The sequence below is a fragment of the Triticum dicoccoides genome, chromosome 1A, assembly GCF_002162155.2.
Source record: "Triticum dicoccoides isolate Atlit2015 ecotype Zavitan chromosome 1A, WEW_v2.0, whole genome shotgun sequence".
Taxonomy (NCBI): domain Eukaryota; kingdom Viridiplantae; phylum Streptophyta; class Magnoliopsida; order Poales; family Poaceae; genus Triticum; species Triticum dicoccoides.
Window position 1 is genome coordinate 9,957,138 of NC_041380.1, and position 16,436 is coordinate 9,973,573.

A 16,436-nucleotide genomic window follows, 5' to 3' on the forward strand; every position below is an offset into this window, starting at 1 on the left:
ACCTTCATTACCAATGGACGAACATTTAATTTTACCGCCCATTGATTATTAGATGTATGTGTGTGTATCGTGTTTCATCCAAAAACAAACCATGTAGGACTGCTATTGCTAGCTTCATATAAACTAGTACAATAATTAAGGGTGAGGAGTGGCTTAAATCATGCGGTCACAAAATTATTATGCAGGAATGCATGTTCATTGTATGAAAATAGTTATTTAATTCCTGCAAAAAGTTATTTAATTCTTGACACAGTTGGCTCGACTGATTCGGTAAATCAGACATGTGTAAATGGAGTACTATTTCTATAGTTGTGACAAAAATGGAGTAGCTTCAGATACTACATTCCCTAATCCCAGAAACTGCATGTAGCATAACCTCCATGAGTATCGTGATTGTTAGGAAATAGGATAGCGTAGGATTTCTACCTTGTCTTATACTCCAAGAAGGTCATGTATACGCCTACGAGGCTCAAGCAGTACATCACCAATCCCTCTCTAATCCTCTTACATGGTATCAATCTTATCTCGATCCTAAACCCTAGTCATTCCCGCTTCCGCATCGCGTCACCCCCGTGGAGGTCGATCTCCATGATCTCCACTGGGCGACACGCAACCCGTACCGAGGGTTTGTTCGCCGATCATGTTGATCGGCTACCTTAGAGAGTCTTTTTCCCGATTGATTGATCTGGATTTTTCTCTCGCGCCGAACGTTTGTTTGGTGTTTTCTTTTTAGTTTTTCGATCTAAAATCTGTTTGCATCACCCACCGTCACCTGTCAACCTTCGCACGCCTCTACTTCGACTTCGGCATCGACTACACCGGTCTCATCTACGACACGTGACATGTAGCGGCCCAGAACGGTCGTTGTCCGCGCATGTGTGGCACATTTAGTGCCAAATGCTGCATCAAACGAAGATCAAATGATCAGGAATGTCCATCGGACGAAATCAAACGGCGATTAGGTGCAGTTCAATTCATGAGAGGGCGGAGATTAGGTGCAGTTCTACTGTCCTAAAATAGCATTCCCGCCGCGGTGTGTGTATGAGAGACAGAGAGTGAGAAGGGGAGGCCTGCAAGTGGGAATGCTATATTTTGTTCTATTGTATTTTGTTCTAGGGGAGTGCAGTTCTACAAAATGTTCTATGGGAACCACTAGCAAATAGCAATATAATATTTTGTTTTCGACAAACCCATAGAACATTTGATATTAGTGAAGTAGACGCATTGAGAGACCTAATCACATAGATATTCAAAATGTTCTTGAAACTATTTCTGGAATGTCAAACACATATTCAGCTCCACCAGTGAACGATGAGTCGGTCAGCCCAAAAATGGATAGTCGGTGTAGCCAACAACAGGGTCGGAGGTGTAGAAGGTGGCCCTGTTGTACCCGTTGAGCTTCGCGTCGAACTCAAACCTCTTCGGAAGGTCCGGGTTGGCTAGGAAAAGCCGCCCAAATGCCACTAGGTCGGCGTACCCCTCTCCGACCACCTTATTCCCCTCCTCCCGGTCGTATCCGCCGGCAGCGATGAATGTCCCGCCAAACGCCTCCCGGTACGGCCGCAGCCTCTTCGGCACCACCCGCCGACCATCGGCGCGTGCCATCCTTGGCTCCACCATGTGGAGGTAGAGGATGCCGCCGGGGATGCCTTTGAGCTTGGTGGCCATGTGGAGCGCAAGGGCGTGCGGGTCGGAGTCGTGGCAGTCCATGTAGTCGGCAAAGGGCGAGAGGCGGACGCCCCCGCGGCGGCCCCCGATCTCATCAGCCACGGCGGTGACCACCTCAAGCGCGAAACGACACCTGTTCTCTAGGCTGCCGCCATACTCGTCGTCGCGGTCGTTGGCACTGTCCTTGAGGAACTGCTCCACGAGGTACCCGTGCGCGCCATGGATCTCCACGCCGTCGAACCCTAGAATCCAATCGCCATGGACATAGACACGTAGAGAAGTTAGAGCAAAGCACGACGAACAAAACAGAGCAGTTAAAGCTGGGCACGACGAGCAGGGCACGAAACAGAGCAGAGTGTTTGAAGTGTTAATGCCGAGCAGATACCGGAGCTCGTACGTACGTACCGGCGTCGACGGCGTTCCTTGCTGCCCTCCTGAAGTCGTCGACGACGCCGGCGATCTCCGCCACATCCAGCCGTCTGGGCGTCGCGAACTCCTCCTCGACGCCGTCGTTCATCCGCGGAGTGGCGATCGGCCTGCCGGTGCTGGACACCGGCCGTGGCGTCCCCGCGGGCGTCCCGTCCGGCCGGAGCTTGCCCACGACGCGCCCGACGTGCCAGAGCTGGCAGAAGATGACCGCGCCCTTGGCGTGCACGGCGTCGACGACGGGCCGCCACGCGTCCACCTGCTCGTCCGTCCAGACGCCCGGGGTGGGCCGGTGGCCCTGCGCCGCGGCGGACACGCCTGTGGCCTCCGTGATGAGCATCCCGCCGGCCGTCGCGCGCTGCGCGTAGTAGACGGCGGCGTGCGGCTGTGGGAGGTTCCCCGGGGACCGCTGCCTCGTCAGCGGCGCCAGCACCACCCTGTGGGCCAGGTCCAGCTCGCCGCCGCCCGTCCTATACGGCGTCAGCAGAGGGATCGTCGCCGCGGCCGCCGTCTCTCCTTCTCCAGCCATGACCGGTGAGCGGGTGACCAGTGAGCTACTGAGCTAGTGACAACGTATGCAGCTGAGATCAGAGATGATTCCGTTGCTGATCAATGTGAAGGCAGTGTATATATAGATCACCAGATTATTATTCATCTTCATCGTGCTATGATGCATGCACTGATGATTGCAACCATGAACAAATGTCTTTTGTGCTTAGCTTGGCCCCTTGGCCAGTAGAATCGGTAGGCACTGACTGAGTGAGTGAGTGAGTGACTGACGCAAGCCGTGATGTATTGCCTCGGCCCAAGCAGCAGCCCCCTGCCCCCACAAGGTACTCCTTCTATTTCAAATTACTCGTCCTGGTTTTAGTTCAAATTAAGTACAATCTAACCAAGTTGTGGTTGGATGGTTAGAGGGACTATGGTATTCTCAGCCCATCAGGATTCAAATCCCGATGCTCGCATTTATTTTTGGATTATTTCCAAATTTCCGACGATGCATATTCAGTGGGAGGAGACGTTTCCGTCGACGACGAGGTGCCTACAGTGATTTTGTAAATTTTAAGATAATATGCCGGCTCAGTCTTTCAGAGATGCTCATAAGGATAGGGTGTGCGTGTGTGCGTTCATAGGAGTGACTGTATGCGCGTGTATATGAGCGCTTGCGTTTATATTGTGTTAAAAAGAGAGAATAAACAAATGGAGCAAGAGGAATTTTGAGGCGTCTGGTGGACAGCATTCAGTTGTGTTGAGTACAGCAGGGGCCAAGTGTACTTTTTTTCAAAGAATAAGGGGCCAAGTGGACTTTGGTGCAACATGGAATGCATCAAAGGAAGCTGCTGAATCTTTTTGTTTCTCATGGGTGTATACACGAGGCTTGTGCTCTCTCTAACCCAAGCACAAGCCTCGTGCTCTCGTGCAATAAGAGCCTTGCTCGGAGCTCGGTGGTTAGTCACATGGTTGTGTAGCCTGTCGACCCGAGTTAAACTCTTCAACTCAAAATTCAGACATACATATAACTCCCGTTTTGAAAGAAAGCCTCGTTCGGCAGTTATTTCATGGTCTAATACATGTTTTCGATTTACAATTGTTACTTGGCTTATTGCATGCCGCCTGCCAATCAAGACTCCAAAAGACGAACAAGTGACACCTTTATCAGCATTTGCACCACAGAATGAATGTTGTGCAGCCCATGCTCGGGTATGGCCGACCAAAGCTTCATCGACCTTGGTCCACGGTGAGCACTGTTGATCAGGGACTAGGAGGGACTTATTCCTTGACATGCCAATGCAAATAGAAAATCAAAGACCCTGCAAAAACAACACCAAGGGAGTTGCGGGCGACCACACCGTCTTACCAACGCTGAGAAAGTTGGTAGTTAGGAGGGCGAGACGGGCAAGGATGTAGTCTTGTGGATAATTCCTTTCATTTTGGCGACCACTGGGCACCGGTCGACCGGCCCAAAATTTAGCCGATCGCCGCGCAACCGTGGGATCATCACGCAACCATTTTGTGGTCTACATCACAAAGGTAGAAACTTTTTTTAGTGTTTTCGAAGAGGGAATAAACAAATGGAAGCAATTTGACTTTTGAGGACTGCATTCAATTGTGTTGAGTACAGCAGGGGCCAAGTGGATTTTTTTAGGAGGAGGGGCCAAGTGGACTTTGGTGCAAGTGCAACATGGAATGGATCAAATGAAGCTGCTGAATCTTTTTTTTTCTCATGGAAGACACTGCTCTCTCTGATCCGAAGCACAAGCATCGTGCTCTCGTGCAATGAGAGGCTTCCTCGGAGCTCAGTGGTTAGTCATGTGGTCGTGCAGCCTGTCGATCCAAGTTCGACTCTCCAAGTAACATTTCGGCGTATATATAATTCTTGTTTTGAAAGAAAGCCTTGCTCGACATTCATTTCATGGTCTAATGCGTGACTTCAACTTACAATTTTCAGGTGGCTTATTGCATACCACATGTCAATCAAGATTCCAAAAGTCGAACAAGTGACACCACGATCAACATGGCACCATAGAATGAATGAATGTTGTGCAGCCCATGCTCGGGAATGACGACTGACGAAAGCTTCATTGACCATGGATATACACTTCGTTTCTTCTCTCGTCGCCGTTTTCACCGCACACCCCTAAATGAAGGACTTTCGGTACAATGGTGAGCACCATTGACGGGGACTAGGAGAGACTTATTCCTTTCACATGCCATGTACAATGCAAAATGGAAATCTAAAACCTTGCAGAAAACAATGGAGGTGCGGTCCACCTTAGTTTTGTGGATGACCAGCGCTGGAAAAGTAGATAGTGAGGAGAGCGAGAGGGGCGAGGATATAGTCTTGTGGATGGTTCCTTTCATTTTCCTTTCTCGCCTACAAGAAAATGGACCGGGGATTTTCCTTAGGAATATAATGATCATAAAAGGTTAAGCTTGATTTTATTTGCAACAATACACATCATCGTCCCAAAAGATAGGGAGCGAAGAAAGTGATGGAGGAGTACATATAATTGGTCGCTGTCTCTGGCGGAGTCAAAAGACACAGAACTTGATGCGTGCTTATGAGCTGTGATAGCACGACTAAAACTAAAATAAGATGCCTTTTTCTTCCATGCTTAGCTCACCCATGATGTATGTCGGCTCAATTAGCAGCCGGGATCACCTTAGTTTACTATAACCATATCACATGATAATATATGATTTGCGTACCAATGATCTATAAATGAATGTCCTGTCAACTCCACTACTCACCACTCACTACCACACCACTCAGCAGTCTTCTTCTTCCTCCTCTGCCATTAATTGATCAAGAAAAGCTTCAGCTATCAGCAATGGAGCCCATCCCTCTCCTGACGCCGTACAAGATGGGCCAGTTCGACCTCGCCCACAGGTACGTACTATCCAATGAAACCGTTAGCCACATGTTGTACATGTTCGATCACTCATGGATCATGCATGGCTGAACCGACGGCCGGCCGGCGACCATGCTGATGCTGCAGGGTGGTGTTGGCGCCGTTGACGAGGCAGCGCTCCTACGGCAACGTGCCACAGCCGCACGCCGCCGTGTACTACTCCCAGCGCGCCACCGCCGGCGGGCTGCTCATCGCCGAGGCCACAGGGGTCTCCGACACGGCGCAGGGCTACACCGATACCCCGGGGATCTGGACGACGGAGCACATCGAGGCGTGGAAGCCCATCGTGGCCGCAGTGCACGCCAAGGGCGCGCTCTTCTTCTGCCAGATCTGGCACGTCGGACGTGTGTCCACCTTTGAGCTGCAGCCCGGCGGCGCCGCTCCGCTGTCGAGCACGGAGAAGGGGGTGGGCCCGCAGATCAGCTTCGATGGGCATCGGGAGGAGTTCTCGCCGCCGAGGAGGCTGACGGTTGAGGAGATACCTGCCATCGTCGACGACTTCAGGAAGGCCGCAAGGAACGCCATCGACGCGGGTACGTACCTACATTAGGACGTTAACACGCCAGCTTTCTGCTCAGAAATGCTCGGTCAAACATTGCTTCCCTGGACAACCAACAAACATAAATTTACCTTTTTTGCAGAAATAGTACCGTTAGTTCATCCAACGAAAATACTCCCTCTCTATAATATAAAAGCGTTTTTGACACTAGATAAAAAACGCTCTTATGTTGTAAAACGGAGGTAGTAATTTCAGAACAAATAACCATTTTACAAGTCATCCGCTAACATGTAAATACATATATACTAGAATGTCCAAATTTTGTATCTTGGATACCGCCGTCATATCTAAAGTGGTCGTGTATCATGAATGGTGCTCTGATCTCCCCTACATGAATGGTGTGGTGTGGCAGGTTTCGACGGCGTGGAGATACACGGTGCAAACGGGTACATCATCGAGCAGTTCCTCAAGGATAGCGCCAACGACCGCGCAGATGAGTATGGTGGCACCCTTGAAAACCGGTGTCGTTTCGCTCTCGAGGTGGTCGATGCTGTCGTCAAGGAGGTCGGCGGCCGCCGTGTGGGCATCCGCCTCTCCCCATTCACTGACTACATGGATTGCCATGACTCTGACCCCCACTCCCTTGCACTTTATATGTCCACCAAACTCAACGACCATGACATCCTCTACATCCACATGATTGAGCCGAGGATGGCCATTGTGGACGGACGGAGAGTGGTGCCGAAGCGGTTGCTACCTTACAGAGAAGCATTCAAAGGGACCTTCATCGCCAATGGTGGATATGACCGTGAGGAAGGGGGCAAGGTGGTCACCGAGGGATACACTGACCTAGTGGCCTTTGGGAGGCTATTCCTGGCGAACCCGGACCTGCCAAAGCGGTTTGAGGTCGGCGCAGAACTGAACAAGTATGACAGAACGACCTTCTACACCTCAGACCCTGTCGTCGGCTACACCGACTACCCCTTCCTTGAATAATCATCAATTGAGTCAGCTTCTTGCTCCGACAACAAAATAAGTGTGCTGCAGGACACTAATTAGATGTATGTGTAAGTGTTTTGTTTCATGAAGCAATAAACTTCGTATGATGATTGCTGAAGTCGCTCAAGTTTCTATGGAAACATTACTCTCTGTCAAGTCTCCCATACACTGTTTCAACTATGATTTTCATTTAATAATTGTTCGCACACGAACACGTCACCGTGTACCCTCGACGCCGGGGTGATGCACCGTAGCTCACGTCGAAGGAGGCCCGACCGGAAGCGCGGTACGCAGGCAATCCGGCGGGTGCTTTTGAGGACCCGAAACCCCACACCCCCGGGAGGGACCCCGTCAGGGCGCGCGGTGGCTATGGGCTGCCCTAAGTCGACCTGATCGCCCCTAGGGCCTCGAGGTTCGTCGCCCTGCAACAAGAAGAACGAACGAAGAACGAGGAAGAAGAAGAACAAGGGAGGGAGATAAAGGTAAAGATAAAAGATGATAGATTGATATGTTCGATTGTGTGTTTGTTCAATCAGCCGTCACCTCTCATCTATTTATGAGGCGGCTGGACTTCCCGTACAAGAAAAGGACTAAAAAGTCCATCCAAAACGTCAAAAACCTAACCTAACCCGGACAGGAATCTTTGGCAATTTTCCGGATCAACTCGGTCTCACCGATTGGTTTGCTTCGGTCCCACCAAGTGAACGTGGCCAACTCTCTGTAAATTTCCGTAATTTCCCAGATCAACTCGGTCTCACCGATTAGCTTGTTTCGGTCCCACCGAGTGAGCGTTGCCAACTTTCTGTAACTTTCTATAATTTTCCGGATCAACTCGGTCTCACCGAGTCAATCAACTCGGTCGGTCCGAAATGACTCTGCAGCTTCTGTTTCTGACCTTATTTTGCCTCCACAGGTTGCATACGACCTTGGATTAAGATGATTTTTATATCAAAATCAACCGATTCGACGAGGCGCACAACTTTCATGTTGAAACATTTTCCATCAGAGTCCATCTCGATCGAGTTTATGGCCATTTTATAATCTGATGTCAATATGCGCATCTTCGAACTTGTCATAACTTTTGCATCCGAGCTCCATTTTAGATCATCTTCAAATCCATCTTGATCTTCTCGAATAGAGCTATACCACGGCGACTTTCAATAGTAAGTTTGAATTAATCTTGACATAGCGTCAAGCCACTCTTTATAAATGTGCCACTTTTGAGCGTCAACACATGCCTCCCTGATTTTCGGCAAAGCTAGCGTGCCGAAAAATAATTTGTACCGTGTTGGCTATAAGGACGATGTCAACACTCCATCGGCCATTTATATGTGCTTAGGGCGATAAATATATATCGGCCATGTTCATGCTTAGGGCGATAATTCTATATCGGCCATTGCTTGTTTGAACCTCTTGATGCAAACTTGGGTGAAAAACTTCTCAACTTCTATAACAATCCGGTGATATGGTTCCATAGATCAAAACCATCATCCGAACCAAATCATTCACCCTTTTGCTAGGATTTTGCAGATAATCAAGAATGAACTCCCTCTAATCCTTTCTTTCACTTGCATACAAATTTCATTAGTGGCCGAAGCAATGGGCTTTGGTTCGGCCTTATCTATGTCGGTAGATCAAGCATCGGCTATTGATAGATGTGCAATACACCATGATCTACATGGTAGCCGAATGCTTGTTGCGCCAACTCATTTGCTCTTCAATTTTCATGTCTAGATATATGAGAAATATTAAAGCAACCCAAGGTAAATTTATATCTAGAGATACCTCAAGGTAAACTATTAGTGATTCGTCAAAACATTGATGACCCTTGGATATTTGTTGCACTACTCATAACGAATCACCCAAAGCCTCAATGTGCGTGGCACCTATGGCACCCAAAAGATCCAAACCGAATAACATTGCATATTCGGCTTTGATTATTGTGCAAAAAATATATTTTAAGTGGCATGAGGCTTCACAAAATAGTACCATAAGGATATATATATATATAAACAACACCAACACCTTGGCCATTGTTATGAATTCAACCATCAAAACATAATCTCCATAGTACTAAAAAGACAAGGCTAATATCAATATTATGCATGTCATAAATCCGATGGTCGATAATAAAACAACAATGATTTGGCCTCTCATATTCGTAGGCCGAATCATATATATTAAATCAAAGCATAAACCCACTCAATTTCTATGAATCGGTCTATGCAACATATTTTGAATGGCACCGGTCATAATGTTTCATCTCCATGAAAGCATAATATAAGTATATGTATAGATTTCCATGAACATGTACCTTGTCTTGCTCCCCAACCAAACTAAGGACGATGTTAGAATGGTACACCAGCCATGCTTTGTCATATTCTTAGGGCGATAGATAAGTATCGGCCATTACCATGAGGTCCATGTAGAATTCATTCACCAAATCATGTATAGCCGAAATAAACAAATGAAATAGCAATCAAATATTTCGGCCCTTTGGATTAGCAAGAAAAAATGTAGCTAATAAATTGTATAGGAATTAGGTAATACCCTCTCATGATGCAAAAAATTATGTCGCTTCCATGGATCAAAATAAATCCAGGGAGGGTAATTTATCATACCTGATGATGAATTCCATGGCAAATGCATCAATGGTATGGTTGAAAAACATGGATGATGTGCTAACCGAAGATTTTGATGGGGTGATGCAAACCTTCGGCTTAATTGTTTCTGGTTTCCATCCTTCTCTCTCTTCACTTTTATAACACTTGTTGCAATAGAAGGTTGAACATCATTTTTATTTTGACTGCTCCTCTTGGGAACCCATGCCATGTTCTTCTTTTTCAGCTCTTGTGCACTAAGTTTTTGTAATTCCTTCTTTCGCCAATACGATAAGCCGAGTGGGCACCCCACTCTGATTTTGTTTGAAGCAATGGAAATTCTTGTTTTACCTTGTGCAGTGTCAACTTCTTTTCTTCAGATTTGGCACTTTGACTCTTGATAATTGGTTGCTTCGTCTCATTGCCTTTAGTAGCCAATGTCAACACGTTAATTGGCTCTTTTTCATTTGAGATCAAATCTGAAGTTGCACTCTTACGACCATCTCTTTTAACACGGTACACTTGTTTGACCACCTCTTTCTTCTTCTTTGAGCTCCAGACCGATTCCTTATGATTGAAACGGTCTTTAACATATGATTGTTCAAATGTTGATCTTCTCGGAGATGCATAATATTGGTTAGATGGTCTAAAATAAGATGGAGAGTGTGCCCTTGTATCATACCTGTTCCATGATGGATATGGATCTACATGAGCATAGGTATGCATCCACGGCATTGGCACTGGTGGCCCAAAATAAGGATATGAATATGTTGCATTAAAATGCTCACTTTGCCAATACCGATCCTCATTTTTGCGCCTTGGGGGTGATCTTGGTTTCTTTGCATGATTTGGCCGATAAGCATTCTTCTCTTCACTCTTCTTTTGATATTTATCCAATAGTTCAGTGAAGGTGATTTTTGATCTCTTACACCTGCGCTTATTTCGGCCTTTGTTTTCTTTTGGTTTGCTTTCATCGATCATTGGATTTCCTTGTTGCCCCCCAGTCCTTAGCGTCTTCATTGTAGCTTCGATGGAATCCTCACCCTCAAGTTCATGTTCATTGTGATCTTCAACTACTTCTTTACTTGAAAGCATGATCCTATCACCTGCAGTTTTTACCTTCTCTTTAGATGGATCGGCTTGAAGTAGCCGATGCAAAAACTTTTTGCCATCAAGACCAATCGGAATAGACTGGTCATCCTTGTTGGGGAACGTAGTAATTTCAAAAAATTTCCTATGCACACGCAAGACCATGGTGATGCATAGCAACGAGAGGGGAGAGTGTTGTCTACGTACCCTCGTAGACCGAAGCGGAAGCGTTGACGCAACGTAGAGGAAGTAGTCGTACATCTTCCCGGTCCGACCGATCCAAGCACCGTTACTCCGGCACCTCCGAGTTCTTGGCACACGTACAGCTCGATGACGCTCCCCAGGCTCCGATCCAGCAAAGCTTCGGGGATGAGTTCCGTCAGCACGACGGCGTGGTGACGATCTTGATGTTCTACCGTCGCAGGGCTTCGCCTAAGCGCTGCTACAATATGACCGAGGTGGAATATGGTGGAGGAGGGCACCGCACATGGCTAAGGAACGATCACGATGATCAACTTGTGTGTGTTCTAGGGTGCCCCCCTGCCCCCGTATATAAAGGATCAAGGGGGAGGCCGGCCGGCCCTTGGGGCGCGCCAAGGAGAGGGGGGAGTCCTTCTCCTAGTGGGAGTAGGACTCCCCTTTCCTAGTCCAACTAGGAATAGAGAGGGGGAAGGAAAGAGAGGGAGAGGGAGAGGGAAAGGGGGGCCGCGCCCCCCCCCCTCCTAGTCTCGGACGCCCCATGAGGGGGGGGGTGCCACCTCCTGGGCTGCTGCCCTCTCTCTCCCCTCAGGCCCAATAAGGCCCATTACTTCTCCGGGGGGTTCCGGTAACCCCTCCGGCACTTCAGTTTTATCCGAAATCACCCGGAACAATTCCGGTGTCCGAATATAGTCATCCAATATATCGATCTTTATGTCTCGACCATTTTGAGACTCCTCGTCATGTCCATGATCACATTCGGGACTCCGAACAACCTTCGGTACATCAAAACTCATAAACTCATAATATAACTGTCATCGAGAACCTTAAGCATGCGGACCCTACGGGTTCGAGAACAATGTAGACATGACCGTGACACGTCTCCGGTCAATAACCAATAGCGGGACCTGGATGCCCATATTGGCTCCTACATATTCTACGAAGATCTTTATCGGTCAGACCGCATAACAACATACGTTGTTCCCTTTGTCATTGGTATGTTACTTGCCCGAGATTCGATCGTCGGTATCCAATACCTAGTTCAATCTCGTTACCGGCAAGTCTCTTTACTCGTTTCGTAATACATCATCTCGCAACTAACTCATTAGTTGCAATGCTTGCAAGGCTTATGTGATGTGCATTACCGAGAGGGCCCAGAGATACCTCTCCGACAATCGGAGTGACAAATCCTAATCTCGAAATACGCCAACCCAACATTTACCTTTGGAGACACCTGTAGAGCTCCTTTATAATCACCCAGTTATGTTGTGACGTTTGGTAGCACACAAATTGTTCCTCCGGCAAACGGGAGTTGCATAATCTCATAGTCATAGGAACATGTATAAGTCATGAAGAAAGCAATAGCAACATACTAAATGATCGGGTGCTAAGCTAATGGAATGGGTCAATCAGATCATTCACCTAATGATGTGATCCCGTTAATCAAATAACAACTCTTTGTCCATGGTTAGGAAACATAACCATCTTTGATTAACGAGCTAGTCAAGTAGAGGCATACTGGTGACACTCTGTTTGTCTATGTATTCACACATGTATTATGTTTCCGGTTAATACAATTCTAGCATGAATAATAAACATTTATCATGATATAAGGAAATAAATAATAACTTTATTATTCCCTCTAGGGCATATTTCCTTCAATCCTTTGGTGTTTCAACAAATCTTAATCGTCCTTTTTCAATGGCCGATTTAACTATTTGACGAAACATGTGGCATTCCTCAAAATTATACTTGGACGAATCATGCAACTTACAATACATTCGTCCTTGGATAGATGGCTTGACATGGTCATCAAGAATTCTAATGTAATTATTTTTCAACAACAAAGCAAAGATTTGATCACACATGTTTGAATTGAAGGTATACCTTTTGTTTTCTAGCCGATCTTATTGTGAGAACGGCTTTAGAGTTAAGCAAACGAATCGTTCAAATTTGGCATCTTCCCATTCGGCTATGAATTCTCTTTCGCATACTTTTTCCGATGTCCTTAAATAAGAAACTATACTAGCATCGGTTTTCCCAAAAGATTTTAACCTTGGCTTTAAATTTCTGAAATCAAAGTAGTTAGAACATACATGTCTCAATTGAAACCATGCGTAAGCCAAGTATGAAGCAAGCAAAGCTACCCAATTATATATGAACTTTAAATAAAGTAATGGGAAAAGCTTTGGCTGCAGTAATAAGTCAATATCGGTCTCTTTGAATAGTACAATATATTGACCGATATGCTTAGTAACAATTTTATTGCTAACAAGTAAATTGCCCTTCTTCATTGGTTTTTTTGAAAATTACTTATGAGAATATTTCTTATAGATGCATCAACAATAAAGTTGTGACCAAATCTGAAAATAGGTAAATTACTTGCTAGACATACCTCTTCAAATATGTTGGAAGAGCATGATGATTGCATGTCATGAATAATATCGTGCTTTGCTTTTGGATGGCTTCCCAACACCGCGTCACAATTTTCTTCTTGATTCCGTGCATCATAAATTTAAAGATCTTTTTCAACCGAACTTTGTTCGGCTACTTGTTCTTGTCCTTGAAGCTCGTCAATTTCTATGGCACAAAACTCATAGGGCAGGAAGTAGGTTCCATTAATTTCAGAAAAATCAAGCATGGTTGTTTTGCTATGCTTTCCATGCTCTTTCTCAATAATGCTTTCCTCTTTAGATTTGATGGACTCAGAATATATACTACTTGATTCGGCTTTTCCAATAACCAAATTTCCTTTGTTACCTGAATCAATGACTTTATCTTTTTTAATTTGCAAGGCTTCTCGCTCTTGTCTAATTCTAGCCCACATCTCAGCTTGGCGAGCTTTAAACTTTTTCATCTCAATTTCCATCCACTCCTCATGAGATTGCCCCCCAATACTTTTAGACTTTTCCGGCAATGAGGTGCCGAAACTTTGCAATTGTTTAGGGGGTACACTAGATGGTACACCACTGGGCGACCACATCATTTGCACAACTCTAGCTTTTACTGCAGCAAAATCATGAGGCTTCCCGCCTTCTATTAGTTCCTGTCGAATGGAGTTGCACAAATCCCAAGAGAATGTAAGCTTGTTCTCAACCACCCAGTCTGGATATGGTTGCCCCGCGATGCTTTTAGACTCTTTCGGCAATGAGATGTTGCCGAAATTCTGTAATTGTGTAGGGGGTACATGATATGCCACGGTAGTAGGTGAATGCATTTGTGCTCCTGCAGAAGTTTCACTTATTCGGCCATGACCATGAAGGTGCGGAGCCGAATTATGGACATCAACAGTTGCGTATGGTGCCAAAAAATTAGTAGCATTAGGTGTAGCATATGATGTTTGAGGGTAATTGGCCAAATAACTAGTAGTAACATGGCCAATTCCCCTATCCACCGGCACATTTGGATTCACATATTGCAAATTAGTTGCCGATGAATAAAAAGGTGAAACACTTTCTTCTATGCTATTGGAAATTTTAACATCAGGTGTTTCAAATCAATTAACCGAACCCATCATGTTGTTCATCGGCATATGGATTTGTGGGGTTGCCGATGCATGAGGGTTGGGATACATATGTTGCATGTTGCTAAAATCATAAGAATTTGAAACACAAAGCTTATTTTGCATCGGCCCTTGCGCATAATTAGATGCATCATTTATAAAACTAGGGCTAGCCGATACATTATGCTCATTAGGTGATCCAGCAACAACATACGGATTATTTGCATCTACAAAGGGGAATTGGATATTCATATTACCTTTGTAGATTGCAGCAACTTGATGACAATCTCTTCGTAGCAAGAACGGGCTGGAGACCGTTCAAAATTTCGTCCCCAGCGGAGTCGCCAAAAAGTGTGTTCGCACACGAACACGTCACCGTGTACCCTCGACGCCGGGGGTGATGCACCATAGCTCACGTCGAAGGAGACCCGACCGGAAGCGCGGTACGCAGGCAATCCGGCGGGTGCTTTTGAGGACCCGAAACCCCACACCCCCGGGAGGGACCCCGTCAGGGCGCGCGGTGGCTATGGGCTGCCCTAGGTCGACCTGATCGCCCCTAGGGCCTCGAGGTTCGTCGCCCTGCAACAAGAAGAATGAACGAAGAACGAGGAAGAAGAAGAACAAGGGAGGGAGATAAAGGTAAAGATAAAAGATGATAGATTGATATGTTCGATTGTGTGTTTGTTCAATCGGCCGTCACCTCTCATCTATTTATGAGGCGGCTGGACTTCCCGTACAAGAAAAGGACTAAAAAGTCCATCCAAAACGTCAAAAACCTAACCTAACCCGGACAGGAATCTTTGGCAATTTTCCGGATCAACTCGGTCTCACCGATTGGTTTGCTTCGGTCCCACCGAGTGAACGTGGCCAACTCTCTGTAAATTTCCGTAATTTCCCAGATCAACTCGGTCTCACCGATTAGTTTGTTTCGGTCCCACCGAGTGAGCGTTGCCAACTTTCTGTAACTTTCTATAATTTTCCGGATCAACTCGGTCTCACCGAGTCAATCAACTCGGTCGGTCCGAAATGACTCTGCAGCTTCTGTTCCTGACCTTATTTTGCCTCCACAGGTTGCATACGACCTTGGATTAAGATGATTTTTATATCAAAATCAACCGATTCGACGAGACGCACAACTTTCATGTTGAAACATTTTCCATCAGAGGCCATCTCAATCGAGTTTATGGCCATTTTATAATCTGATGTCAATATGCGCATCTCCGAACTTGTCATAACTTTTGCATCAGAGCTCCATTTTAGACCATCTTCAAATCCATCTTGATCTTCTCGAATAGAGCTATACCACGGCGACTTTCAATAGTAAGTTTGAATTAATCTTGACATAGCGTCAAGCCACTCTTTATAAATGTGCCACTTTTGAGCGTCAACAATAATCAGGTAAAAGGACATATGACAAAAAAGTATTGTTCAAGACAATCATTTCTTGGAAGTCGGAGGGAGATTATAAGTTGTACGGGCTAAGATCAAACATGATATGAAACTGTTTCGTGCTCGTCAATAAGAGTATTAATCTTACTCCACTCATTTCTAAATAGGAGTTATGTAGTCTCTTCATTTCATTTATCAAAAAGAAATCGTACATATCTTTTTAGCCAAGCATATCGTTGACCAAAGCCAGTCGGTTTTCATCAAAGGTAGACATATCCTCAAAAGGATCCAGCCACTCCACAAAGTCAAGACCGAAAAGCATAAGGTCATCTCTTTGAAATTATATTCCGAGAAGGCCTACTATGGGGGTTACTTTGTGTTTTTACGTGAGGTGCTCTTCCGTAAATGCTTTCACGTCACCAAGTTCACCAGATGACGCAACTGATCTCGGGTAGCTAGGCTTGGATTTCCATCAACGGAGGCATTGGCTCCATCCTAAGAAATAAAAGGGCGCTTCGACAAGGGGACTTGATCTCCTCACTCCTGTTTGGTAGTGTCACCGCTGCCTTGTCCTCCATGCTAGACAAGGCTAAACTAGCGGGGCACCTTAGCGGTATTGTACTCCATGCAGAGGCCAGGGGCAATCCTCCCTT

General features: G+C 46.1%; 2 protein-coding genes across 2 annotated transcripts; one reads left to right on the top strand and one right to left on the bottom strand.

The window, feature by feature from the left end:
* Nucleotides 1–1,288: 1,288 nt before the first annotated feature.
* Nucleotides 1,289–2,664, bottom strand: LOC119287162 (putative 12-oxophytodienoate reductase 4). Its single transcript, XM_037567002.1, has 2 exons — nucleotides 2,074–2,664; nucleotides 1,289–1,910 (listed from the first exon to the last, which is right to left on the bottom strand). The coding sequence occupies exons 1-2, from the start codon at nucleotides 2,621–2,623 to the stop codon at nucleotides 1,321–1,323; spliced, it is 1,140 nt and encodes a 379-aa protein (XP_037422899.1). The 5' UTR covers nucleotides 2,624–2,664; the 3' UTR covers nucleotides 1,289–1,320.
* Nucleotides 2,665–5,348: 2,684 nt separating this feature from the next.
* On the top strand, nucleotides 5,349–7,147 carry LOC119358353 (putative 12-oxophytodienoate reductase 5). Its single transcript, XM_037624938.1, has 3 exons — nucleotides 5,349–5,485; nucleotides 5,595–6,040; nucleotides 6,419–7,147. Exons 1-3 carry the CDS (start codon nucleotides 5,427–5,429, stop codon nucleotides 7,000–7,002), a joined length of 1,089 nt encoding a protein of 362 aa, XP_037480835.1. The 5' UTR covers nucleotides 5,349–5,426; the 3' UTR covers nucleotides 7,003–7,147.
* The last annotated feature ends 9,289 nt before the right edge of the window (nucleotides 7,148–16,436 follow it).